General features: G+C 41.6%; 1 protein-coding gene and 1 long non-coding RNA gene across 20 annotated transcripts in view; one reads left to right on the top strand and one right to left on the bottom strand.

Annotated features, from left to right (window-relative positions):
- The window catches only part of HECW1 (HECT, C2 and WW domain containing E3 ubiquitin protein ligase 1), a 257827-nt gene that overhangs the window by 5061 nt on the left and 225850 nt on the right, over positions 1–26916 (bottom strand). For 14 of the 19 annotated variants that reach the window (XM_027451321.3, XM_038174370.2, XM_027451333.3 and 11 more), the window contains 5 exons: positions 12305–12403; positions 10715–10844; positions 6364–6510; positions 5142–5256; positions 3703–3901 (listed from right to left, as the gene is read on the bottom strand). In XM_027451321.3, coding sequence (XP_027307122.2) covers positions 3703–3901; positions 5142–5256; positions 6364–6510; positions 10715–10844; positions 12305–12403 — 690 coding nt within the window. Of the gene's footprint in view, positions 1–3702; positions 3902–5141; positions 5257–6363; positions 6511–10714; positions 10845–12304; positions 12404–21315; positions 21905–24531; positions 25058–26916 lie in introns of those variants that run through there. The other 5 variants (XR_005263269.1, XM_038174371.1, XR_011806847.1 and 2 more) reach the window with 4 other exon arrangements.
- LOC119715831 (uncharacterized) lies at positions 9742–21170 on the top strand. The gene is made up of 3 exons (XR_005263270.2): positions 9742–10594; positions 10692–10899; positions 12171–21170. It is a non-coding gene; the product is annotated as an uncharacterized lncRNA (long non-coding RNA).

The following is a 26916-nucleotide window of genomic DNA, read 5'->3' as shown; positions in this document are numbered from 1 at the left end:
GCCAAGTCAGCTAAAAGAATTAAAGTAACTCCTATTTAAGGAGAAAGTTTTTTGCATTAAATAGGGAAAGTAAAAGCCAGCCTTGAAGAACGAAGGCTTGAACCTGTTATCTGTTCAGTGTTATTTCACCTGATACACTCCATCCGTTTGGAAGAAACCACACTGCACATTTACACCAACAGAACAGTAAATCTGGCATTCTCTTTGGAGCCTGCTGTAGGGTTATCATCTGGAGGTCTGGGATTACAGTGGCAATCTTTCTACTGTGTGTGGATTCAAAGTAAATACAGACAGGGATAATGTGTCTGCTACCAACACTCTCTATAAATAAACTGCTGGTGTGATCTAGCTTATTTGCCTTAAATGAGCATATTACAATGCTGTTACCTGTTTCTGTAGGAGAAGAACTGGTACTGAAAAACAAGCGCACCAGTAAACTTAGAGTGGAATTAATGGATTCTCAACCTTCCTGAAAAAAAGTCTTGTTTATCCACAGTGCTTTCTAGGTGCTTTGCATTAGTGGTTATTCTTTGAAAAGTATTGCATTTCTGCGATTTACAGCTTCTGGGCGTGCCGCATCTCTGCTGCTACTTCAAGAGTAATGGCTGTCGTAGGTATTACCACATCTTTGCTCACTATAAGCAAACAGCAGTTGCATGCTCCATTGCCAAAGTGCAAGAACAAGACGTAAGGCAGAGTTGCCTAACTACTTCAGCCATCTGGAGCAGGAGTGAGAGGGTACAGGAGTCCTGGGCTTTTCTTATGCAGTTAGAAGTTACCTCAATACTTTGCAAGACACCTGAAGACCCAAGGGCCAGAATAACCTCTCCCCAGGGACCCACCATCTACCTCGTTGGCAGGAAAGCCAAATGCATCAGCTTTATGCAAGCTTCTCTAACACCTCTCACAGCACTGCATTTATGGGGGCAGGGCCTAAGAACTAAGGGCAGTAATTAAGAGGTGCAATCTGTATCCGATCGCATGTATGACCAAATCTGATGATTGCTAAGACACACGAGAGAGCTGTTCTTTTCCCTAGAACTTTGAAAATGTGGAACAAGGTAACTCTTGCTGTAAAATTGTAGGAATTGTTAGAGGTAGAAGGGAATTTGTTGTGGGTTATTTTAAACAGCTAACATTGCTCTCATATTATATCACAGGGGCCAAAGGCCTACAGGATATGACATATGACTTTTTTTAGCCTCTAAGTCTACGTAAATATGTAAGTAAATCTAAATAAACATGAGCAAACCATAATCAGGCATTTAAAAAAAGTTTAAAATAACATTTGTTTAGTTGCCTGACTAAGGATTTAGAAAGCCTCCAGGTTTAGTCTGTGTGTTTTATGTATTTCTTAACACTGTGTATACTTGGCAGCACCCCATAATTTTATAAAAATACAGGTAGTAATTCACAGCGATCAAGCTGTGTTTATTCCCGTGAGCAAGCGCTGTTTCTCTTTCCCCTGGCTAAAATGAACGCAGGGCTCTGAGACTTCTAAAAGGTGCTAACAACTTTCACCTGGAAAAGAGGCCTCTTTCAGGGAGAGCAACAAGTTCAGCGATCAGCAGACAAACACAAAGCTGTTAATGTGAATATCTCGAGGCTAACTGAATCTAGGTCATAAGTAATGCCTAGGTTCACAAAAAAAGTTAAGCAGAGCAGAAAGACGCCAATTACCTTTTCAGAACTTGTTGGGTCAGCCCAGGGCATTTTCTGTGCACGCGCCAAGGTCCACCCTCCCCGCTTGCCCCTTCCCGTTGTGGGGAGTGCAGAGAGCTTATGCTGAAACGCTGTGCAGTCTGTGAGCTCCAGTTGCTGCCTGCCTACAGGCAGGAATGCTTCTGGTCAGCTCCAAAACTGTTACACAGAACCAGCCTATATATCTATGCTGCAAAAGGAAGATCGGGCCTATGCACAGCAAACTGCAGCTCTCAGGCTTTCTTTCCACATTGCTGGCTGAAGCTCAGAGGGCATGAGTCATCTCACTGACCTTACACGTTTCCATCTGTTTTTAAATCTCAGTGCCTACACCTAGCTTTCCTCTAGGCTCTAGGTCTCTCTATGGTCTCTGTAGAGTCTTCATGGTCAATGAAAATAAATCAGAATGTACCAGCTGTGATTCAGTCAAGCTATCTTAAAAGCCTGTGTTAAGGTGAGATGAATCACGCCTTAAACACACTTCCTTCCCTTTTCCTGACTTTAGAGGGAGTCCATCTAAGATGTTATCTCAGAATGTCTGCTGATGCAGTGCCCTTGGTCCAGCTCCTGCACGTCCCCACTGCATAAACATGGGAAGGTTTGGACTTAAGACAGTGAGCAGATTTGGACTTCTCCTCTCCAGAGAACTCTGGAGGTCTTCTCAAGTCCATCCTCACAGTCTGATTCTGTGTAAATAATATGGATGGCAAGCGACTAGAAAACTGGGTCAGACCCACAGTTAATGGACTGCCTGAATATATCTGCAAGTCTGTGAGAACAGATTCTTGTTGCACGCCATGAAAGTAGTTAGCCTCCTTTGGACTGCAGCTGAAGTCAAATGATAAGAGCCCAAGGGACTCTCTGAAAATGCCTTCTGACCTGGATGGTCTGGAGCCTTTCTGAAAAAGACTTGCCCTGATTCTAGCCAACCCTGGCCAGCAGAGTCACCAGAGGAAATTGCGAATGCAGGCTGGTAAGCTGCAAAACATATCTGGGGGGTTTCAGGGTCTCCTTTGGCTTCCAGTTCATTTCCAGGAGAATAATTTAAATGTGAATAGACACTCCTGGAGTGCTGGAAGAAAGCATCCTTTGGAGGGCAAATGTTTGGTAAAAAGCTCACTCAGCGAATTAATCTCAGAGATGAAAAATGTTCTGTAACCTCAATGGGGTAGAGTCTTAGGAAACTGTAAGGACATTCGAGAAAAGGTGACTTACTTCAAGGGGGGAAGGATGGGTGCTGGTCATGGATAAAGTGCTGGAGCAGAACTCAAAGCTCAATGCTATTGCTGGCTGTGCCACAGCTCTTGGGTAGCCTTAGTAAGTAAGACCAGCCCTTGGTGCCCTGGTTCCTTTGTACTTAAAAAGGAAGATGACCTCTCCTTTGGGAAGCACTGTGAAGTCTGTTGGCCCTGTATGACATTATGGCTCATTTGCTTATAGTTCAGGCTGGCTGAACTCGATGTAACATATTGAGTATTACCACCACACAGTCTGAAGCCCCTCCACTAAGTTTCCTCGTGATGAAAAAGTGGAACCATCAGAGCAAATGAAGGGATTACACTTAGGTCTCTGGCCAAAAATCAGAGGTGCATTCTGGCTTTCATGGCTCTGTAACTTCCTGAGTATTTTTACTAGTATTTTGCAAGTAAAGGGAACAGAATCAGCTGACAAGCTCCTGGTGTTCTGGATCTAATACAGAATCAAAATAAAATAACTAGGTTTAGATATATGGAAAGCTTTACCTTAACCTTTTCCCAGGGTTCAAAGTAGTTTAAATTGAGACTTGAAATCAAAAACAAACAAACAAACAAAACAAAACAAAACAGCAAAAGAGAAACACTTTTCTCTGAATGTAATTACAGAAAAACATGGTAATTGTTTCTTTGCTGTTTTAAGATGTCCTTACCATATTCACTGTCTTTGACTGGCAGAGAGATATAACTAAGTACAGACTCATCTTTCTCACAGCACTTCTGTTCTTGTATCCTAGTCAGGACATACCTTGGAAGGGAGGTTATTTTTCCCCATTTCTCTATACAGAAGCGACGAAGTCCGTTGCTCCCTCGGAGAGCTGCAAAGCCCTCGTATGGCACACTTGATGTTCCAGTGACAAACTGCAACAACCGGAGTCTCTGCTCATTGTTAAATCTCTCTACTGCTGCCCAGAACCACCGTATTACTATGTGGCCATCATGGTAACCTAAACCAAGAAGCAAGAGAGAGAAATTAAATTCACACCCTTTACTATAATAATGAAATATGTTCTCACAAGCGTGGGGCAGCAGATCTCCTATGAAAAGATTCTGACCTAACAATATATTTTTTTCTTGATGAGTGATAGGTCATAGCCCCCCACCTTGTCCTGGCTCTGGATACTATAATATGACTAACTCATTTGAAATCCAAAAATTGAAATATGTACATCAGCTTCTGACAAATCTCTTGGCAAGAACTGGGGCTGCCTGCACGAGATATAAAAGGCCACTTGTGCTATGCCACACAGTTTGAGTCCTGACGACTTGACAATTTCTGGTTCCCAAATGCATTCTCTTCTGGATTGCAATAGTGTCCAACATATGGAGGGGAGCTTGGGGCTGCAAGCTCTTCCCTGGCAAACCTCCCACCTGAGGGGCTCTGTGCTTTGGTTTGTGCTAGGGAAAGCCAGCATAAACCCAGGCTAAATCTCTTTCAATAGCTAAACTGAAAAAAAGGAGGAGGAGAATAACTTGGAGAACCAGCTGTACTTGTAGTTAACTGAGTATTTCAAGGTAACACAAAGGTTGGGCAGTCAGCAGCAAAGACCTAAGCCTTGTATTTCAGGGAAGGATACATAAACCTCAGAGGCTTTTCTTCTGAAATGCAGAACTCATGGATTTCACATTTATCCATCATCCAAGAAAGCCTGAATAAATCATGCTCAGCAAAAGCAGGCCAAGTATTAGAGGATAAGGGAAAAAATCCAACTTGACATAGATAGGTTGAGGGAATGGTTAAGCAAGACCTGTATTTTGTTGAAGTGTAATTGGGAACAGTGGAATTCAATTCTTGAGCCTCCTTCCCTGCTAAAGCCAAGAGGACTTGTGATACTATTTCACAAGGAGGCCAGGAGTTCATTCACAGTCATCTGAGCGAATAACTTAGACCTAACGCTGCAAATCCTTTTCAGTCCCTAACAGTCAAAACTCCTGTTAAATCAGTACGAAGCAAGAGTGGGTAAAATCTGGACAGAAGATGCAGAAGCAATTTCAGTATTATTACATCTATCAATTCAAATCTGAGGTCTTACTTATTTTTTCTCATGAGTTATTCTTCACAAAAAAAGTTCTAAACAGAACAGGCCATTTCCTTCAGAAGGGGCAGAAGGAAAAAAATGGACCAAGTCTTCCATGTTTTAGACTGAATGCATTTAAAATATTAGTAAGCATCAGTAGGCAGTTTACCTCCACGATATTCTGTGTTGTTACGCCAGTCATTGAGATCTATTTCTGCAGTGCCAGCTATAACCAGCTCCAGTTCTCTGGCATCAAAAACAGAGACAAGCCTGGAGTCTACAACCTGGAACAAAAAACACTTGTAAGCACAGTTTCAGACTGGAAATAAAGCAGATGCAATGCCTCGTAAACCCAGGGCTCTGACGGCCAGCTCTTTCACTGCTGGCCGTTGAAGTCTGTATGCTGACAGCTAACTTCCACTCCTTTGCTGACAAATCTCTGCTCTCCTTCAGTGAGTCTGCTGATGTTTCCATCTGCAAACAATGACAATACATACAATTTGACCTGAATGAGAGAATGCAAGTAGCAGTACATAGTTTGTGCAGAAAATTCTTCATTGTTACCACTGATTCCGATGAGTGATTTTGATGGTCAAATTACTAGATCAGTAATCTGGACAATTTGTTTGGCATTCACATTTGTTTACAGTTGTGTACAGAGGCCTTAGGTCTTCATTCACTGAAGATGCAGCAGAGGGTCATCTTCTTCATTAGGTTAAACCAAAAGCTATGACAGTCTGAAGTATTCACAGGGTGAAAAAGCTAGTGAAACATCTGGACTGTATGCAGTCACTTTGCCAATCCCTTTCCACAGGACAGGGCTGACAAGTCTGTGCAGCTACAAAACCATCCTCACTGGCCACCACTCCCATGACTGCTCAGAGCAACCACTTATCAGTACTGTTCTGTGTGATCAGTACCTGCTGCTCTGTTTTACAGGGTTCCCAGTCTTTCCGTTTATTTCTCTCTGTGAGATATCCCTCAGATTCTACCCACAGAATACAGCTGCCAGGGCAAGATGGATGGTTCAATGTGATTAATAAGGGGCACCAATAGGTGACTACATGGATGGGTTAGCAAAGCTGTGGGTTTTCATCCAGTCCTGGACAGTCCTTGTAGCAGCTCTGCCACAAGGATGCTCTCAGCTCCAGATTTTCCACAGAGATAAGTTAGCAAAATCCAGGGACAAAATGGAGCACCATCTGACAATACTAGCAATATATGTGGCTGACTGAATCCCAGGAATAAATTTACTGCAATGAGTCCATAAAGATGTAGTATGTCCCACCAGCTCCTCACTCAAGTGTACAATTCTTCTCATTTGTCTTTTTTTTTTTTTTCACAGCTGGGTACAACCAAGTTTGCACACCACTCTGGTCATTGTTACTTACTTCGTAGAAGCCACGGACCAGAGCCTCTGTTTGCTGAACCACTCCTCGTTCCACTCGCCACTTAACCATTCTCTCGATGTACTCCTTTTTGTTCTTTTCTGTCACTGCTGTATTTGCCCCTCCAGATTTCAACTCTCTCTCTGTCACCTAGGGAACAAAGATGAATAGTAGGGTAACAATGTATGGATCACGTCGTGTTTCAAATTTAAGGGTACTTTGAAAACGTAAGTGAAAAATAAAAAAGACATATTTCTAGTTCTGTCCTCCTGGTCTCTTGCCCATGTGTAATAGAAAGAAAAGGGATAATGAGGGGAACCCACCTCCACCTCACAACCTTTCCTACAGAACCTACAGAGATTCAAAACCTTTGATTTACTACACATATATTTAGCAAAGTGGGAAATTTCAAGAGGCTACATACAGCTTTCTGATCTCTGTTCCTCCCTCAGCCCTAGCCCTAGCCTTATTCCCAGCTGAAGCTGGAATAATATGTAGGTTACTCTATACTGTACCAGCAAAGATTGATTCTGAGAGCACCATGAGCAATGTGCCAGTCTGGCCATTTTTTTTCATCTCCTCCTCTCCTGCTTGCTCCCAAGAGTTGCAGAGAGGGTACTCTAACAGAGAGATAACCATGCCAGTTTTCTACTTGCTGCAGGTTACCCAAGCGCTAGTACAGCAACAATGGGTTGGGGGCAATCCCAGTATTGGAACGGGCACTGTTTTGCCAACTGGAAGGGGTATCAGCTTATGACAGACTCTCTTCAGCAACAAGCGTTAACCTGGGACCTAATTAAGGTGTGTGTAGTAAAGGTGTTTACTCAGAAATGCCAAAAGCCGAGAAAATTCTCACCAAATTAATACTTCCAATACACTGCCCAACATTGGACAGTAACCTGCACAGAGGACAAATACAGTCATTGTGGCATTCACAGTTTTGTATCAGCCACCCAAACCTGAGAGTTAGAAGCTATCCAGGGGTAAGAAAATGTCAATCAGTATGTAATGTAAATATTTTTTTAGCCAGATCCACAGAATTTCATTGCATTTCAATGGTTAATTTAGTTGGCTTGGGTTACTAAGGCTTGAGATTGAGAAGTGATTTAAGGAATCAATCTAGATTCTACCCAGCAAGCACACAACTCTTCTTGCATGTGACAGAAAATAATGTTTATCTTGTAATTATTTTCATATTCAATCTAGTAGATTTAAAAGGAAGAATGTTTTTCTCTCCTCTTCAGTTTTCTGCTCCTATAGCAATGATGTCTAGTACAGACAGCAAATGAGCTGCATGAATACATATTCATTATTTGTATTATTTATATTATTATCTACTTATTAGCCCAACAGGCAGCACACAGAGGACGTTTAGTATTTATGTCACTTTGCTTGAGGGACACGTAGAAAAAATATGAATTATGGAAACACTCAGTGAGTCATCTAATCTGTAGCTTTGTTGGGAAACTGCAAGAACAAGTAAGGTTGGATGTAATGAGTTAGGAATTCTTAGCTGGTTCAGGTCAAATTCCCAAATGTAAATCACTACAACACCATTACACAAGCAGAGCTGCATCAGTCAGAGGGCAAGATTCTTGCCCGACTGCTAGGCTGTATTTTCAAGACTGTGCAGCATTAAGATACATCAGTTAAAACCAATGACTGAACATTGTCTAACTGTAATCATTTCCATAAATCCAGTTGTTCTACATCTCCTTGCAAGGTTTCCACATATACTGGTGATTTCTTCAGCTTGTCATTATCCATACAATTTCAATACAATTATTTATCTAGACTTGGAGGCAGCCAATCAATGACAGAGGGTCCTGATTTTTCCTTTTTTGTTCACAGAGGTATTAGTCACAGCTGTGAGCTAGAATTCAGAGCAGCACCCAGACATTTCAGCTAATCTAGCCCACTCCTTTTACCTGACCAGAGCAATCGACAAGGCATCCACACAGAGGGCTTGGAGACAGTTAGGCCTGGAAGAACACTTTCTACTGGGTAAAAGCAAGAGCAGGTACCAGCAACTGCCACCCCTCTGAGCTTTATAACCAAAACTCTCAAATTGGCATCCAGTCCTCACAAATATAAATGCAGGACGCTTGGTTTGACACCACATCTTTGGTATTAGAGTAGTGCTCTGGGCACCAGTATGGAAGGAAGATGGAGCTGCTCATTAGTATGCTTTAATTAAAAAAAAAAAAGTACCAAGAAAGAAGATTTAAGCCAAAAGGTTTAAAAGCTAAATACACAGGTGAGAGATGCACAAGAAAGAAAAATGAATGAAGTACTGACTTGTCCATATTAAAGTCATTGTGGAAAAAGGATGAAAATGCTGTGACCCATCTGCCACAGAGCTTCTCCAAGAACCACTAGTTCTTGTTTCCCTTACCCAACCCTTGAAGTCTAGTTTCCCAAATATTAGCAGAGCTCCCACTGTGCATATGTACCCAGCAAAGCAATGTTCAGATGGCATTTAAATGGTCAGATACTCTTGGCATGCAAGAATTTCCAACTGGGATCCATCTGTGAGCAAAAAATGTGATTGCAATTTCTTGGGTATTTCGCTGTCAGCACTTAGCAAATTTCTTAAGGGGGAAATCTCACCTTCACTTTGACACTTGAATTCTGACCATAGTAATTCACAGTGAGAATCATTTTTTCCCATCACTAGTTATAGCAAGGTTAGTGTTTAGTGAATATGAAATAAAGTACTAGACGGTATGTGAACTGGCATCAAAATCTTTTTGTGCTCTTTTGCTGTAGTATCACAGTATCTACAAGAGATTATAATTTTATTTCTGTTCTTTTTGGAGCCATCCCTTATCTTCCACAACAGACTCCTATGTAATTGTCTAGCTCTTTTCTTTGGGGAGAGCATAGCAAGTAATTAGTGCGCCAAATGCTACCTTCAGATGCATAAGGGCAATTCAGGCTGAGATTCTTATTCTTCTTTGTACTCTTCCAATGCAAATACAAACTTGTCTCATCTGTCTTTGTGAATATGTCTGCATGTTTCTGTCTGTCTTCATGTATTAGTCTTACATAGCCATACCTTTCAGGGAAACCACTGTACTGTCAATTGAATGTCATGCAAACTCTCAGCTCAGAGCCAGGAAAAAAATTGTACTTAAATCTGTGAAAAATTATGTTATCTTTGCTACAGGGGTTCTTACCTCAGTTCTTCTGCCCCATCCTTTTTATTTCATTTGTCCTTGACTCTGCTGATCCTTCATGCCCGTGTACAACAAGCAGACTAAATTCAGCTTTGAAAATATCCCCTGAAGTCTTGCTTGCTGTCTGTTACTTTCAAGCTTATAGCTGAGCAGCCCTTTTACTCTCAGGGCCAGGATTTCTTGCCTCCAAAACAAGTCTAACTCTCCCTTAGCTCTGCATGCTTTCACTCTGGAGAAACTCCTCCTGTCAACTTTACTTTTGACAGCTAAAAGCCACTCTCTCTATATTCCACCCGATCTCTCTGATCCCTTTTACACTGTGCATCTCTGCTCCTTACACAGGAATTAACTTCCCTTTAGATTCTGCAGTACCTGATGAGCTTGGTTCTTCAGTCTTTCTAGCTTTCAGTATCTCCTTGGAGATCCTTAATTTTCCCCTGAATGTTCTTTTGGGTCCCTTCAAGACTTTTCAGAGACAGTTATAGGCCAGTATGGGTTACAACAGCAGAAAGCACAAAGGCTTCAGTGCAAGCCAAAGAAACACACAGAAGATATGTGTTCTGGTTGCCAGTCTGCACTGAAGCCAGGGTTGTTTCCTATTTAAGGTTATAGTTATCCAGATCATCTAGGTTAAAGAGAATCATCTGAGTAATATACAGTCGAATGGTAAAAAGCATAATAACTGTATGTATTGAGCAATATGTGAAGCAGGTGCAAGGTTAAGTGAGTGACACAGAAGCTAACAGGAATATATCAGAAAAAATAGTGGTGAGAGTTGCCACATCTTACACCAGCTGCCAAATGCTTTTCGTCCTCCCTGACCCCCCTTCTCTTAGTCACATCAGCTTTATGTTACATTGCTTGAATTCACTGAATGCCACAATCTGTGTGAACTACACCCTGGAGAGAAGAGCTGCACTCCACTTCAGAGAATTCCTCGTGCTCATCAGTGTGTGGCTCAACAGGCCTGTAGGGGGGCTGTGGCTGGTATTTTATATTATAGACCCTAAGAATAAACATCTACATTGAAACAGGTGGCTTGAAAGAGACAAAAGGTAGGAGAAGAAAGTGTTATTGAAAGGCTAAATGATCTGTTCTGACAGGAAGATGTTCATCATGTTCAACTTTGTCAGCTTCACATTTGTTTTTCAGATGTTTTGCATAGCTGTGCTCACCTGTCCAAACACCTCCTCGTTCACTGTGAAGGTGAGATCCAGGATATCTGTGATGTTATTATCCTTCATCCACTGCAAGCTCTGATGGAACTCTTCATCCAGGTACTCCAAGTCACTTAAATCACACGGCCTGGTTGTGAGGCAAGATAAAAGACGTAGCTGAATATACGACCCCATGACTACTGGTAAGATGACTTACTACTAAGAATGTGAGCAAATTTATGACAGAGATCCAACATAAAGCTGGTGTTTGGTTTTGTTAACATCAAAGGCAGTTACACAGACCCTCTTAGAGCAGTTCTGCAACTGTCTGCTTTGCACGGCTGGGCTCAAGGCCAATTCTGCTGGCTGCCCACACTATTTGCTGTTGGAGGGCACCCCTGGGGCACATTTTTTTGTGAATCTTCAAGATGCCCTGCACTTGAGAGCACATGCTTACCTTCAGTCCCAATGGGCCTCACCATGTTGTGCCTGGCTGCTCTTCCATGTATCCATCATCCTTGAGGTGAGCTCACAAGACTGACATAAGGCAGACCAGGCAGCCTAAATTTTTGCTAATAAGGAGCCAGCCTTGCTTGCTGAAAAAGCAGGCGGATGTTACAGGCAATCTGGTTTCAAATTCCCTAAGGGGGCATTAAGGATGCAGGAGCACTCTAGGTTTTAGGCTATTTCCAGACTGGCTCACATACAATATAAATATGAATGTTTGGACCCCAGCAATACTCATTTGTTAAAAAAAATAAAAATAAAACCCAACACAAAATGAAATACATGTTAAAGAACTATATGGACTCTAAATAGAAGTATCTTTCCTGATTTGGATTCATCCTAACTGATAACCTTTTCAGCTATGCTTTAGTGTGCTCTTTGTCATTTAATTGCATTCTTGACTTACTACTTGAGGCTTTTCTTAATGCTGCAATTTTTATGTATGCTGTCTTCCTGCAGTCCATTAAAGCAGCACAGATTATCTGTTAAAGTTAACCTTATAAACCTTACAGAGTTGACGCTGAAGATAATATATTACTGGTAGCTTCTGCTTGCTAATGTAAAAGACAGAAGACCACCAAGAAATATTCACTGTTTATAGCTGCATTAACATTCCTAATTTAGTCCAACTTCTGTTTAGAATGAAAAAGTACCCTACCAGTAAGGCATGAGAATTTTCTTAATATACTCCCATCCTTTCTTTTTTTTTTTAAATTAATTAATTTATTTATTTTAGGAATTAATGATGTCTGTTCTATCAGAGATGGTTTACAGTCTTCCACATTATTTTAATTGCTTTGATAACTTTTAATCAGTGGTAAACTCTGGAATTATGGGTCTGTACCTTCAAAGGCATGTTCCTAAATGTCATACTTATTATCCACTTTTATCAACATAGGCAGCATTTATGAAGGGCAAATTCTCAGAGAAAGTCAAGAAATATTAAAACATGTTTGTTTTCTATCAGTAGACAACCCAAACAACCACAGAAAGAAATTGAAGGTCTGAGCACTCAAAGCAACTCCATGAGGGTCTGTGCCTCTGTGAAACCCACTGCTGCATCACTGTTTCCAAGCTGCACAGTTGCATGCTTATACTTACAGCCTTAGCAGTGCTTTGTAGAACGGCCTTGTGAAGAAAGCATCAAGAAGGTACTGATGAATGAGCGCAAGGCCAAGAATACGACCACTGAACCTGAACCTGGGATACAAAAAGGCAGAGTAAATGAAGTGTAACTCAAGACGTTCGGCATAGAAATTTATACAGGTAGCAGTTGTTTTAGTGTCTTAGTTATTTCCATTTATTATTATTATTCCCCTACCCCAGCAGGTATCTAACACCAACCCTCAGATATCTGACTGATCCATAATGGACCTCTTCATGATTCATCTTCTGCAGTACCCATATATGCAGCTGGCATGTTGTATTCTTGCTTGGGCCAAACCAATAAACACTATGAACACTCACTTTCTCTGATCTTTACTTGAATATTCTGAAGCAAACAGACTCCATCAGACACAATACTTAGCCAGTGATAAACTGTGATGCTTCATCTGGCCTCAACAGAAAATGTACTATCAAAACAGCTGTAAAGGATATTTGTTGAATCAGTATGTCTGACTGGTTACAACCCTTTCAAACTGTGACTTTAAAGTACTTTAGAAAGGTAATGAGTTGACTGTACAGGTGGGAAACCAAAGTTCAAAGAACTTTGTTCACCTGTTGTGACCAGGGACACATTAAAATCAATAACTAGAGCGCAGGGAAGCTGTCCCCAGACCACCTTCCTAATGGTGATGCTCAGCTTTCACGTACCCCCATGTTTGCTTCTGTGTTCTCCAAGTACATTAACCAAGTGCTCTGCCCATTACAATCTATGACATGATGATAATATATCATTTTTTTCTTTCTCTGCTTTTTTTTTTTTCCTGCAATTTATTTCTTCCATCAAATTTGGTTTTAAATCAGTAACTTCAGACAGGAAAATACAGAAATGGAGTAAGTCTAGGTGAGGATTTTTAAAAAATTTTTTCTTCTTTAGGTAAAAACAACATCCATCACCCATTCAAAACTTATTTGTAAAAAAGGAGAAGTAAAAATAACACATCCTAACTGTAAGCACTCCAAGCCTCAGCTGACTGACATCATAGTAAAGTTTTATTGAACAAAATATGAGAAACGGATCAAAAAGCTGAGAAACCATTCCTTCCACTATGGGAACCCGTGCGAAGACCCCTCCTGCATATGAAAGAAACATGAATCTCATAATAAAAGAGGTGCTGAATATCCATGCAGTCAACTTTATGCTCATGGGACAGAACAACAAGTGCTTAGTCTGTCAAATGGGGCACAAAATAGCATGTTGTGGGCCCAATTAGCATTTATATCACCACAGGAGCTGCCTCTGGGTCCCCTGCATCCAAAAAAGGTGCTTATGGTATGCAGCTGACTGGTAACAGAAGAGTGATTATATTACCCCTTTACAGCTGTTTCCACAGCAGCAACAAAAGGCAGCTGTTGGGTCTAGTTAGGACCTGCTTCACTTCACTTGTGCTCCAGTGCAATGTTTCCAGCAAAAAGCAATGAAAAGAGGGGGAGCTGACACAATGAGAGCACAGTGGAAGCCAGACAGCTCAAAACCCAGAAATGCTGAGCTTGTAATCCATCAGTTTTATAGCACCTTCAGGATCTATAATCAAGTCCATTTGTCCTAAATAATGCATGTCGGCTTTTTTGGTTTTGTTCTTCACAGATCTGTCCCCTCATCCCTTTACATTTTGAAAATGAATGTTGAATGAAAACACTACAAGCACTGAGTGTTCCTCACCGCAAAGCTCATCCCATGGCTACTCAACTGTGCGGGGCTGGGGAGGCAGAAACATTTGGAATAAAGTAAAGCTGAAAGTAAATTGCCAAGAAAAGTCTCACTGATTTGGGAACTCAGTTTCTGCTATGAAATTGCTTGAACGTATGAACAGCATTGGTGTTCTCTGTTCTGCTTGTATCACTTCTGTAATTCTACATGACTTCGAGAGTTTTAATGCAAAGCTGACATGAACGGTCAGTGCATCTAGATCGAGGTGTTTACAGGCACGCGTACATGTCATGGCATCCATTAACAGCCAATTTAATTGGAATCAGTGCCTTATGGCAGAACCGTATCAAACCATCCAAAGGCTATAGGCAGACTTTCTATGTGAAAACACAAAAAGTTTGGTGGGTCAGCCTGAGCAAACATGTGCAGTGCAGCCCTAGGTTGTGCAGTCCGTCAGTCTGGCCTTGCAGCCCTCTGGGACACACCAGGGCTCGCTCCAACTGGGGGCCTAACTGTGGTTCCACAATCCCAGCCCTTGTGATGGTAGTGTGTGGAAAAGCAAGTCCAGTGCTAACTGGTGTGGATGAAGAATGTGAAATAGTTAACAAGACATTGACACTCTTGTTGCCTGTCAATACAATCAATAAAAACCAACCAACCAAAACAAAAACAAAAACAAAAACAAAAACAAAAACAAAAACAAAAACAAAAACAAAAACAAAAACAAGCTATACTGAAAACTATAGTTCTTGGCAGCTCCGAATCACCCCAGGAGACATGGTGCTTTGTGGTCATGGCTGCTCTTCCACACTGAGGGTGTTAAACTCTTCAGTCCACAAAACCTTCCTGTCCTGTACCCAGCTTTGGTATCCCTACAGAGACTTACTATACCTGACTCTTTGAGGTGAAGAGTGGTGTAAGAGAAAGTCCTCTGTCCCCTTGTCCATCCTGGACAGGGCCTGTGACCACAGGCTACACCCCTTTGATCCAGCAGTGAGCGCACTGAGAACCATGGACTGTGGTAAGTCAACAGATACCAGTCAAAAGGGAGGCCTTTGCTGAAGTGCTCACAGAACAACAACTCAGGCGTGTGTGTCTGTACAGTCCATCATGCTCCCACTGCTGCAAGTCAAGCCACAGTCCCACTTAAAATATATCAAAACTTGTAAAAAGCAACAAGAAGCCTTTAGTGCAAAAAAAACTTGTGAAAAGCAACAAGAAATCAACCCCTTTACAAAAGCCAGTTAAAATGAAAATAGACTCTCGTGTTTTATTTCTTCCTGAAGGATTTAGAACACAGGTGAAATTCAGAGGTGGGTGACAGTCCCTTCAGAGAAAAAAAAAAAAAAAAAGAAAAAAGTTTTATTGACAGAATAAGCAGTACAGAGGTAAATCCTGGCTGGAGGGCACATACCTTCCTTAAACCTGACTTGCATTTATCTTTCCAAGGAAGTGTAAAATGCTTGTTCGATTTCTTTCTAGCAAGAAAGATAGCTTGCGAGAGGTGGGGAATGTGAGGTCTCATTCTGGCTTTTTCTTTCAACACCCCTCCCTTTCGGAGACAATGATTGAGTCTGAGTAATGCACTCTAGCAGAGGGGAAATATGGGAGGGAGTTAATGAGCAGGAAATGGTGGAAGGAGAGACAGAATTAATGAGCAGGAGAGCTGCTCTGGTTTGCCTGCCTATTGACACCATTCGTCCACTCAGAAAGGACATTGTGTGCACCTGCTTTCTGGCTTTTAACAACAGTATTCTTTGATTCGTTTGCAGGATTTTCCACACTACCCAGCTAACTCCTTTTCCTTCTGGAGGCTGCAGGTGCCCCTGAAATAGCCTGTTTTCACAACAGCCTGTTGCAAAATAACAGGCTTGTTCTCCTTAGTGGGATTCTGCATACTTACCACATCTGCGTATGCAGAGACAAATCCATATGCTGTAGCAGCAACTAAGCAATAATTTTTCCTCCAATTGCAGGTGACTCACAGGAAATTTAATTTACTTCTTATCATATAGCAGCAGAATAAGGCAAGACCAATAATGTTCCTTTGTTACAGGGCCCTCTCTTAACCGGTTGAACTAATGCAGCTGTTCCATACATGGCAGTCCTTCCTTGGGTTCAGATGGAGAATGATGTACCTTGACAAAGTTGTAATCTATGCATACAGGACAAGGATGTTTTTTGTTCATCATTCTATACGGTATGACTTGTGGGCTACATTAGCTATGGTATGAATAACTTTAAACCCTAATAGGAGAAAATTTAAATCCTAATAGAAGAGGCATTTGATGAGATTAAAAAGATTAAAAATCTCACAAACCTTATCTCACTTAAATACATTAGTTAGATTTATGTGTGCCCTTCTTGACATGTCCTGTGCAAAAAATATTCAAAGAAGGGCTAACAATCACAGAATCTCCTGAACTGGAAGGGACCCACAAAGATCGTTGGGTCCAGCTCCTGGCTCGGCACAGAAACACCCCAAAATCAGATCCTATGTCTGAAAGCACTGTCCAAACGCATCTTGAACTCCAGCAGGCTCGGTGCTCTCACCACTGCCCTGGGGAGCCTGTCCCAGTGCCTGACCACCCTCTGGGTGCAGCACCTTTCCCTAACCCCCAGCCTGACCCTCCCCTGTCCCAGCTCCATGCCGTGCCCTCGGGTCCTGTCGCTGTCCCCAGAGAGCAGAGCTCAGCGCCTGCCCCTCCGCTCCCCTCGTGAGGGAGCTGCAGGCCGCCATGAGGCCTCCCCTCAGCCTGCTCTGCTCAGGGCTGAGCAAACCAAGGGACCTCTGCTGCTCCTCATATGTCTTGCCCTCTAGGCCCTTCTCCATCTCTGTAGTTCTCCTTTGGACACTCTCTAATAGTTTGATGTCCTTTTTATACTGTGGTGCCCAGAACTGCACACAGTACTTGAGGTGAGGCCGCACCAGCGCAGAGCAGAGTGGGACAATCCCTTCCCTCAACCAGCGAGCAACACTGTGCTGATTTACCCCAGGACATGTTTGGTCCTTCTGGCTGCCAGGACACACTGCTGGCTCATATTCAACTTGCTGTCAACTGAAACCCCCAGATCCCTTTCCATGGGGCTGCTCTTCAGCCTCTCTTCCCTGAGCCTGTACATAACAGTCAGGGTTGTTCTGTTCCAGGTGCAGAATCCAATTTAAGAGAGATGAATACAGTAAATACTGTTCAAAACATATTTGAAAGTGACATTTTCCTTTCACAAGACTACTGAAAACTAACTTTCATCTTTAAGACAAATTTACACATTCTGTAGCAGCAGCTTTAAAGCTTTTGTCTGCTTAATTGTGCAGATAAACTTCTGGCTACCTGAAAGACAAGCTGAACAAATGAAGCTGCACTTTGGTACAGGATTTCTGCCCTTGGCAGCTGTGCTAAGGAAGAATGATGCTTGGCAGGTGGATGCAACCAGAGAGCCTATTAGTCCTTCCACAGTGGGAAAGGTTGGACCTCACCTCAACCAATATTAGACACCACAAAAACTAAAAGGGGAAAATATTTGAAGGGCCCAGTCATGGATAAAGCTTTAATCTGAAAATGCATCTTATTAGATGACAGGGAAGTCAATCATGAACCCCAAATTTAAAGGAAACTAAGCATCGTGGGCTCCAGAGACTGTGGTACAGCATGTTTTAAAGGACAGTTAAAGCCTCCACTGTTATGAAGAGTCTTGCAAGCATCCTAAAGGCTAGAAACTAGTGATTAAAGGAAGCAAACCCCATTCTTATAGCCTAAAATATTGTGACTTGGAATCCTGTTATTTGGGGGTAAGGAGGTCATGCAGAGGTAAATTTATTGATTCATGATTTCTGAATTTTGGTGGATTTACCGTCACTAGCATTTTAAAATGAAGAATAATGTTTCCCCTAAAAAACACATTGTATTTTGGGTTAGGAGTAATGCAAGCCATTTCTAAGAATGTAAATTTTGCATAAAAGCAGACCAGATGATTACAGCAACTCTGCCTGCCTCATACGCTATGAATTTTAAGCAAAACTAGCAGTGTGTCAGGAACATGCGCCAGAGGTATGTGTCTATACAATAGAAGTGCATATCCTTGTGTTGGCTCACTGTAGGACATAATCAACATGTCCTATAATGACCTGCATCTACAGAGCAATAACCTAGCATTAGATCAGATCATCTTTACAAAACCCTGGCAGCAGATCAAATCCACACCTTCTATCAGCTTCATTAACAAATGCCTTTCTTTAGTTTGGTGTGCATATTTAACCTCTACTCACGATGACAGAACTTTTGAGTGGACTAGTGTGATGACACAAAGCGATCTATAGTCAGGAAGGTCAGTCAGCTAACACCACTCTGTTTATCCATATTGCATCTGCAAACTTTGCAGACTGCCACTTTAGCACCGTGTTATTTGGTGTTGTGTCAAATTTGCTCTGCACATCTGCAGGCTCAGAGGTGGATGCTGTGGCATTCCAGTGCAACGCCTCTTCGTTTCAGGAATCTGATGAGCTCATGTGTCATTAATACAAAAGGAATGGTGCTTACAAAGGCCAGGAGACAAAAGTTCACAAAGTCTCAGTGCATTAAAGACAGAAGGTAAAATAATTCCTAAACTAGTCCTGAAGGAGAATTCCAACAGAAGGAGTAAGATTATTGTTGGCTCATTTTCTTTTCTTATATCCATCTCCGATGTGAAGAATTCTCAGCACAACAGATATAATTCTGGGTTATCTCTATGTTGCTCTTCTCATGTTGCACTGAGGACTCATCCCACCTCTTCTGATGTCTAACCATGCCAGCATTCCACCTGAGAACTTACCCTGGACCCCCACGCTTGTTAAGCTTCTACAATAAAATGACCTACCCGGTAGATCAGAGGAGAGCAGCAGATATTGTCTACCTGGACTTCAGTAAGGCTTTGGACACTGCCTCCTGTAAGATCCTCACATGTTGATGTATGGGTTGGATGGCAGAGAGTGAGATGGACGGAAAACTGGCTGAACAGCTGGGCCCAGAGGGTGGTGATCAGTGTCACAATGTTTAGGTGGAGGCCACTGACTAGCAGAGTACCCATACTGTCCATACTGCTCCTGTCCTATTTAACATCTTTGTTAATGATCTGGATGAAGGGGCAGAGTATATCCTTAGCAAGTTTGCAGACAGCTCAAAACTGGGAGGAGTGGTGGATACACCAGAGGGTCATGCTGCCATCCAGAGTACCGTCCTTGACAGGATGGAGAAATGGGCTGACAGGAGCCTCATGAAGTTCAGCAAGGAGCAGTGCTAAATCCTGCATTGTTCCTCCCCGTGTTGCTGTGGAGGAACAACCTCCAGCACTAGTACATGCTGGGGCCACCCAGCTAGAAAGCAGCTCGGCAGAAAAAGACGTGGGGGTCCTGCTGGACACTAAATTGAACTTGAGCACACAACAGTGTACCCTTGCCACAAGGAAGGCTAACTATCCTTGGGCTGTAATTGGCAAAATATTGACAGCAGGCTGAGGGAGGAAATCCTTCCCTCCTGTTCAGCACTGGTGAGGCCAGTCATGGGGTGCTGTGTCCAGTTCTGAGCTCCCCAGTATGAGAGAGACGTGGACATATTGGAGAGAGTCCAACAAGCCACAAAGGTTAATGAACTCAAACTCCTCTCCTGTGAAGAAAGGCTGCTAGAGGTGGGACTGTTCAGACTCGAGAAGAGAAAGCTCAGGGGGATTTCATCAATGTATATTAAACACTGAAGGAGGGTGTGGAAAGACAGAGCCAGGCTCTTTCCAGTGGTGCCCAGTCACCAGACTAGAGGAAATGAGAACAAATCAGAACACGGAAGGTTCCCTCTGAACAGCACTTTTTACTGTGAGGGAACTAAGCAGTGGTACAGGTTGCCCAGGGAGGCTGTGGGGTCTCCTTCTTTGGGGATCTTCAAAAGCCATCTGGACATGGTCCTGGGCAACCTGGTCTACGTGGCCCTGCCTGAGCAGTGGGGTTGGACCAGATGACCTTGAGAGGTCCCTTCCAACCTTAACCATTCCGTGATTCTGTGTGATGAGCTTCATTTTAATTTAATTTTCCAAATTAAAACAAAAAGGAACCATTTAGGAGTGCTCACATGGAGCAACTGTGCGAATTTCCAGCCTGGAAAATGATGGATGTTAAATAGTTATAGACTACAGGGATTTATCCCTGCAGTCCCTGCAAATGTTATTGGGACTTAATAGAGCATACATTCTGCTCAGAGCCAAGGCATCTCATTCAGGCATTGAAAGATGAGAGGGCATATTCTATAAGTACCTCTTTGATAATATTCTGTGTGCTGATTCTTATTATAAAACTTATGAAACTTAGTTATATTTTAAAGGAAATTTGTAACACTCATTTAAGAAAGTGCTAGCCATTCTTAAGTAGTCCTGATTGGAAAGCATATGGAAAGTGAACCAGTACAGCAGGTCTGCTTGCAGATTGCCATAAAATACAAAGAAGGTGTTCAAAGATGCGTAAAATATACACACATTGACCAGTAACAGAAATTAAGCAAGGAAAAAAAAAAGGATGAAAATTGATTTTCAGAGAGAAAAACAGCCTGATACAAATAAAATTACAATAGTGGTATCAAATGCTGAATATGTAATGTTTCTCTTCAGATGAAGATCTACAGGAATAAGCCTTCTCTTGCCAGTCGTCCTTTACATAGTTTTGCTTTTGCAAGGCACCTGAGTTTCATATGATAAATGTGTTTCAAGTGGTCAACCTCTCAATTTATTATTAAACTGTGCAGAAATTTTCTGCCTGAAAAGCCACTGCATTACTGACTCCAATCAGTGCTTGCCCTACTTTTCTGGATCTATCTGCAAATGGAACACAACATCTCTGTTTCTCAGTACTAAAAAGTAACCACATGAAAAAGAGCTATTGCTTACACATGATGGAAACGTGAACTATCCATGTCATCTTAAATCTCTGGAGCTCATGTACCCTGAATTAACAATTAAATCTCAAACCATTCCTGAGGCTTAATTTACCAGTAACTGAAAAACAATGAGATAATGCAAACCTCATTGCTTCTTTTGTTAACTTAATCAAATCTTTCAAAAGTCTTTTTCTTGTCTCTAACCAAGCTATGTTGCATTTTCCATTTTCTCCCAAATTGTCTTTTCATCTTGTTTATATCCTTGCTATACCAACTACAAAAAAATCGTCAGGAATGGTTAAAATAGTAATTGTGTCACTGAGAAAAACAAACAAACAAAAACCAAACCAACCAACCAAAAAAAAAAAACCAACCATCAAGCAAACAAACAAACAAACAAAAAGAAAACACATGCTTTTATCAGGGAAGCTCCAGATTATTCTACTTTATCCAGAAAAAATGAGGGACAAAGACAATATAGATAAAGGAAATTCACAGCACCCCCACAGGTTTCTTTACAATACACTCCATCAAACAGCTACTTCCAGGAGGACTCCTGAATTTAAGCACACTGTGGTTCCAAGCAATTGCTCACACAGAGAAACAGTTACAGCTGCATTTGCATGACATTATGTCAAAGATAATAAGCCCTCACAGAACTGGACACGTATGAAGCACCACACTGAGGTATCTGGCTCCTTGCCCATCACTTGAGCTGCATCAGAGGTTATTACTGCATGTACGGAATTGAGCAAATCCGTCTCTGATGACTCCTCCACACAGTGGAGACTGTGTGACTCCACTCAGTCACAGGTATGACAGCCTTGTCTGAGCACCAGAAAATCCAGGCATAGCAAATACAGGATTCATTTCCACTTCTGTCTTTCCAACTAAGAAGGAGATCAATAAAGTAGACAGTCTCTCTATGGCATGAAATTGGTGCTACGTGTCATTCTGCCAACAGGGAGGATGTTCCATGAAGATGGTGTTCTGGAGGAGGAGAGGAGGAGTGTGATAGAGTGGTGCAAAGCCAACAACCTCATGGACCATAATGTACTATCATCATCCTCTGGGAGAACCGCTGGCAAAATATGATAGTACAAACATGACCAACCATCTGAAAACAGGATACTTGCAGGGTTCACTTTCTCTTGCTGGTACAGTGGGTAAAACACACTGGCCTGTGAGATGGTTGGCAAACTCTCCTTCAGTTCTGAGCAGTGACTACAGAACAGGTGCAGACTGAGGTATGAACAGCTGGCTAGAAGATTACAAATCTCAACACTTTGTGATTCCCAGATCCTAGATTTTTTTTTCCCCCATTGGCAGATCTTAAAGCAGCTTGCAGACGAGATCAGTGTCAATATTTCATCTGACAAATGAAAAAACTTAAGCACAGAGGTAAAATGACTTATCTACTGTTCTCCAGGAAACAAGTGGTAGAAACAGAAACGAAATCATGCTCCTTGGGGTCCCACCTCCATTTCGGTTGTTTAGTGTATTTGACATTTTTTTACTTTCTTACATTCTGTAAAGCAACATGTCACTGTGTGGATCAGCTCTAGTTCATGATGGGCTCCTTATGGATCAACTCAGTCTGATGCAAACAGGTTGTTTTTGAAGCCAGCAAAAGAGCAGTTTTATCAAGAAATTTGGATTTCTCAGTCAAACCCTTTGGAAAAGTGGGGAGGCACTTTGAAAACCTACAAATTGATGAAATTATATACATTGTATGATTTATGACTGCTTTCCATGGCTTTGTCATGTGTTGAAACAAACTATTCAAGTTAGAGAGGAAAATCCATAGATTTAGTCATCTGCCAGACAAGAGGGCCATAAAAGCACAAGCCAAATGACTGCACATTTTCCTTCAATGGCTAACTAAGAACACTGAAGCCACAATAATTGACTTAGTCTCACTCAAAGGAAGCATATTCTTTCCAGTCTGTCTGGGGTGTTTAAACATAAGAGAGACTGCTCGTCATAAACTCACCGGTAAGCACCCAGGAATGTTTACACCGTGTGATGAAGCATGATGCAGATAGCCTTGAGCTAAGTGCAAACAGGTCATCTGCAGTGCAGAGCCACGTGGATCTACCACTTCGGGTTCAGAAGCTGTACCTTGCATTTGCACTGTGCTGCATTTCAGCTAACAATCCCTGCCTCTTGGGATGAGGTTCCTCAACTGTGTAAGCTCAGGAATCTGTGTGCTAAAATTCAGACGTGCTATAAAGCGTTTGACAGTCTTTTTTAGATCTCATTCTGCAAAACACTGAACACCTCCAACTTTATAATACCACTGAAAACTGACAGCTCCAATCCTGTCCCAGGAACATGGAGAATGCAGCAGACCTCAACCTTTTCATTGCTGTTCCCTGAAGTCTGAGAAAAGTTTTGATTTTTCTGTTATAAATTCAAGCTTCTAGTTCATCTTTTCTGGAATGCAAGTCATGAGACAATGTGAAAAGCTTCCTTACATTGGACACAAGATACTGAATTTGCAATTCTGTATTCTCATTATTAAATACATAACTTTTCGTAGAGGTTGGACAGGTAAAGATTGTTCTCATCCTCCACAATGTTGCGACTTTATTGAGATTTTGAAAAATATTCCAGTCTCAAGTTGGGGCAAACCAACAAACTTGAAATTACCCTTCTCCATATATATACATACAGATCAGATCAATGTAAATATTTTATCTTCTCTGTTTCTGCACTTTAATGTAATGCTTAGCTAACATTGAAATGAAAAATATTTTTCAATGGAGAAATAAAACCTTTAACTTCCAAAATATCCCAGGGAAAGAACTACAGAAAGAAAAATGCCTTTTCCATTAAAAAAATAAATGCATGGCTTTGAGTGATTTACCGAAAACAATTCTGCTCCGCAAGCAGATTTTTTTTGATGCATGAATTGTGTTTACTAATAAAAAAAGGCTAGCTTGGGAATTTCTGCACCTGTCCTAATTGACATTTCTTTATCTTACCAAAGCCTGAATAAAATATAGTAGAAATAAGGAGTGGCAAAGACGACTGAGCGGTACTTCACAGCGACAGCTCAGCACTGCCATTCCAGTGTGGCTGGAACAAGATATATGAGGACATTCACGACTCACCAGGAGTTTTTCACCACTACAAATAAACACACCATCACTGCCCACCCTGATGCTTCCCTGCAGGCCCCCGTGCTCAAAGACGGTATGGATTTTACCCTTTTCTCTTCTACCACATGCAAGGTGGAGACACCATACAGATTTTCATGTGAACCCTCCCATCACTGGGAAAATTCAATCCAGAGCATTGCAAAAGATTAAATGGCCTTAAGCGAGGGGAAAAAATGACTTCTGTAAAAACACAAGAAAATACAACACCCGCCTTCCCCTCAAACCAAACCCTAATTATGGAAACAGTGCTACACAATATGGGATCCAGAGAAGAGAAGAGAGACTGTAAGTGACACAACTCTTTCTAAAGCCCTTGTGATACAGCCATCCAGATTCTCAAAAGAACTTGGATAAAAATCCACCAGTAAGTGACAGAAAGCCAAGAATAAGAAAAATACAAAGCAGAAACTTTTTTTTTTTTTTTTAATATATATAAAAAAAAAAGGGTGTTGTAGAAGCTCAGTTTGGGAGAATGTTTTTTTTTCTCCTTCGCTCTGGTTTGCCTTTAATCTTCCAATTCCTCCTGACCCTTAATAAATAATTAACCAGCTGCTGAGGCAGGCTCTATGTGATACAGTCATACATCAAACTTAATAGGAAAATCAAGGTTTACTTAAGTACAGAAAGCAATGAAAGAGTACAGCAGCAAGAAGGTATTTCAGTAACATACCCTTTTCACATAGTGAAATGGTCTTATAAAATGATTTCAGCTGCGTATTTATTTTAATATAATTCTTGTCCAGAAGATTTACAATAGTGCTTGAAAATTTCTCATGCAAACATAATTTATTTAAAGTAAGATATTGCTAGTAATTAAAATTTATAGTGTAATGTAAAATTAAATGCTTTGGCTTTCTATGGTGCCTTTCATCTGAGAATTTCAAAGCGGTTCAGAGCATTAGTATACATCAAATGGATTTCAAGTTGATTACATACTGGAAATCTCTTCAGATGGAAACTGAGGCAAAGACGTAATGATCTAAATTTCAAAAAGAACTGAATGTTACTGGATGCCCACTCTGAGAAGAGCTGTATCTGATCTGATTTTTAAGAGAATGATTTTTCAGTGCTTAGCATAAATAGGCCCCTTCAAGATGGCTGTCAAAATGGGCTTCTAAATTCATTGCTCCCCCAAGTGCAGACCCATGCAACTGACCCATTTCAGTCAGGTACAAAACTGAACTCAGTGTTTCAGACTCCCTCAACAAAACAGGTATTGGGCCAATACTCAGGTTACCTGCCACAACAGCTGAAACAAGTTCCTCAGAGCTATTTTCAGTCAGTGGAGAGGAGTACTGGTTATTTGCAGAGCTCCTGCTTCAAAGTTGTGACTACTTTTCTCCACTGTTTCTATAAAGAGCCACAGAAAGTGCCTAAATCCATCACAGGAGCTGGTCAGCATCTGAATACAACCCATGAGGTCATGAGGCAATTTGTCACGTTCTTTAAAAAGACTTCAACTGAAACAAGCTATTCTCCGTGTGGCACGATTAATGGTGCTTTGTTTCCTATAATCTGTCTGATGGCCTTACGTGCAATAGCTGCAGTTCCTCCTACGCATCTCTGCTAGCACTTCCCACACTTTGGAGTATCTCCAGTTTCTCCCTTCTGCCTCCCCTGAGCATTCACAGCTCTCCCTCACATCCTCTAGCTACTGAACAAGATGATAGAGCTGGTTCACAGCCCATGCTTGTGGTAGACCTGTCAGCTCACTTGGGCCAGCCAAGGGGCCAAACAGAATAGGCAACTGTTGAGCTTATCAGACTGCCCTTGCTAAGGCATTGTTCAGCATATCTCTACCCAATCACAAATTTCACGACGCTTTAAGGAACTCTGCATCTTTAGGACATTTACTTTCCTGTTGAATAGGTCCCAAAGTGACTAGGAAACTGATGGTTGTACAGCACAACTGCAAAAGGCAGAGCTACTAAGGAAATCGGGTTATGAAAACCAAGCTCTCTGAGTAGAAAAGGACAGCTGAGGTTGCAACATTCTTGGTTCTTCTTGGGTTTATTATACAAAAAAAATAGGAAAAAACAACACCCTGCATTTTCTGGAACACTTGGGATGGACAGTGATGGCTATGTGGTTTATATGAAACAAATAAAAGGGAAGGTCAGAGTTTGGCATGGCATATACCCACACAGCAGTGTGTGGGTAAAGAGAGCTTCCTCTACCCTTGTGCCAAGCTTGCCAGAGCACGTAAAAGCAATCAAGGCAGTGTCGAGCCTAAACTAATCAGCCCTGATGGGTAGCTGCATACATTTGCTCAGCTCAGTGTTCCAGTAAGCACATCAGTTAGCTTAGAAAGCAAGTTCATGTCTGCATGAAGAGTGGGTGCAACAGGCTTTTGTCTACCTGCAGAATACGGTGTAGAAATACATGACATTTTTCTGTCTGAGTCTGTTCAGCAGCAAGAACTAGAATATGGAGGGTATTGGAAGGCATAAAAAAAAAAAAAAAAGAAAAAAGAAAAAAGAAAAAAAGAAAAAAAGACTATGGCAGTTGAATGAAAAAACTCCTGCCCTAAAAGCAGTTGTAAATGAGCATTGAATTAATGTAGTTCATTAGGACACCACAGTGAGGAATCAGTCTACAGCTTCTGGGAACCTGGACCACTGTGTCTGACTGTCCATCCTTGTGGGGATGTAGGGTTCTGTGCAAAAACATATTAGTCAAAAACCTTCAACTTTCTAATAAGCTTCTGCTAAATAAATGTATTAGACTTCATTAAAAAAACAAAACAAAACAAAACACTACAGAACAAAAATCAAGACAGACCAGGACTACTCTGAGATGGATATAGAATGCTAGGCATGATTAGGAAGCTGCAAATAC

Source organism: Anas platyrhynchos, chromosome 2, assembly GCF_047663525.1.
Source record: "Anas platyrhynchos isolate ZD024472 breed Pekin duck chromosome 2, IASCAAS_PekinDuck_T2T, whole genome shotgun sequence".
Taxonomy (NCBI): Eukaryota; Metazoa; Chordata; class Aves; order Anseriformes; family Anatidae; genus Anas; species Anas platyrhynchos.
Note: the sequence above shows the minus strand (reverse complement) of the source record. Positions and strands in the feature narration are given on the sequence as shown.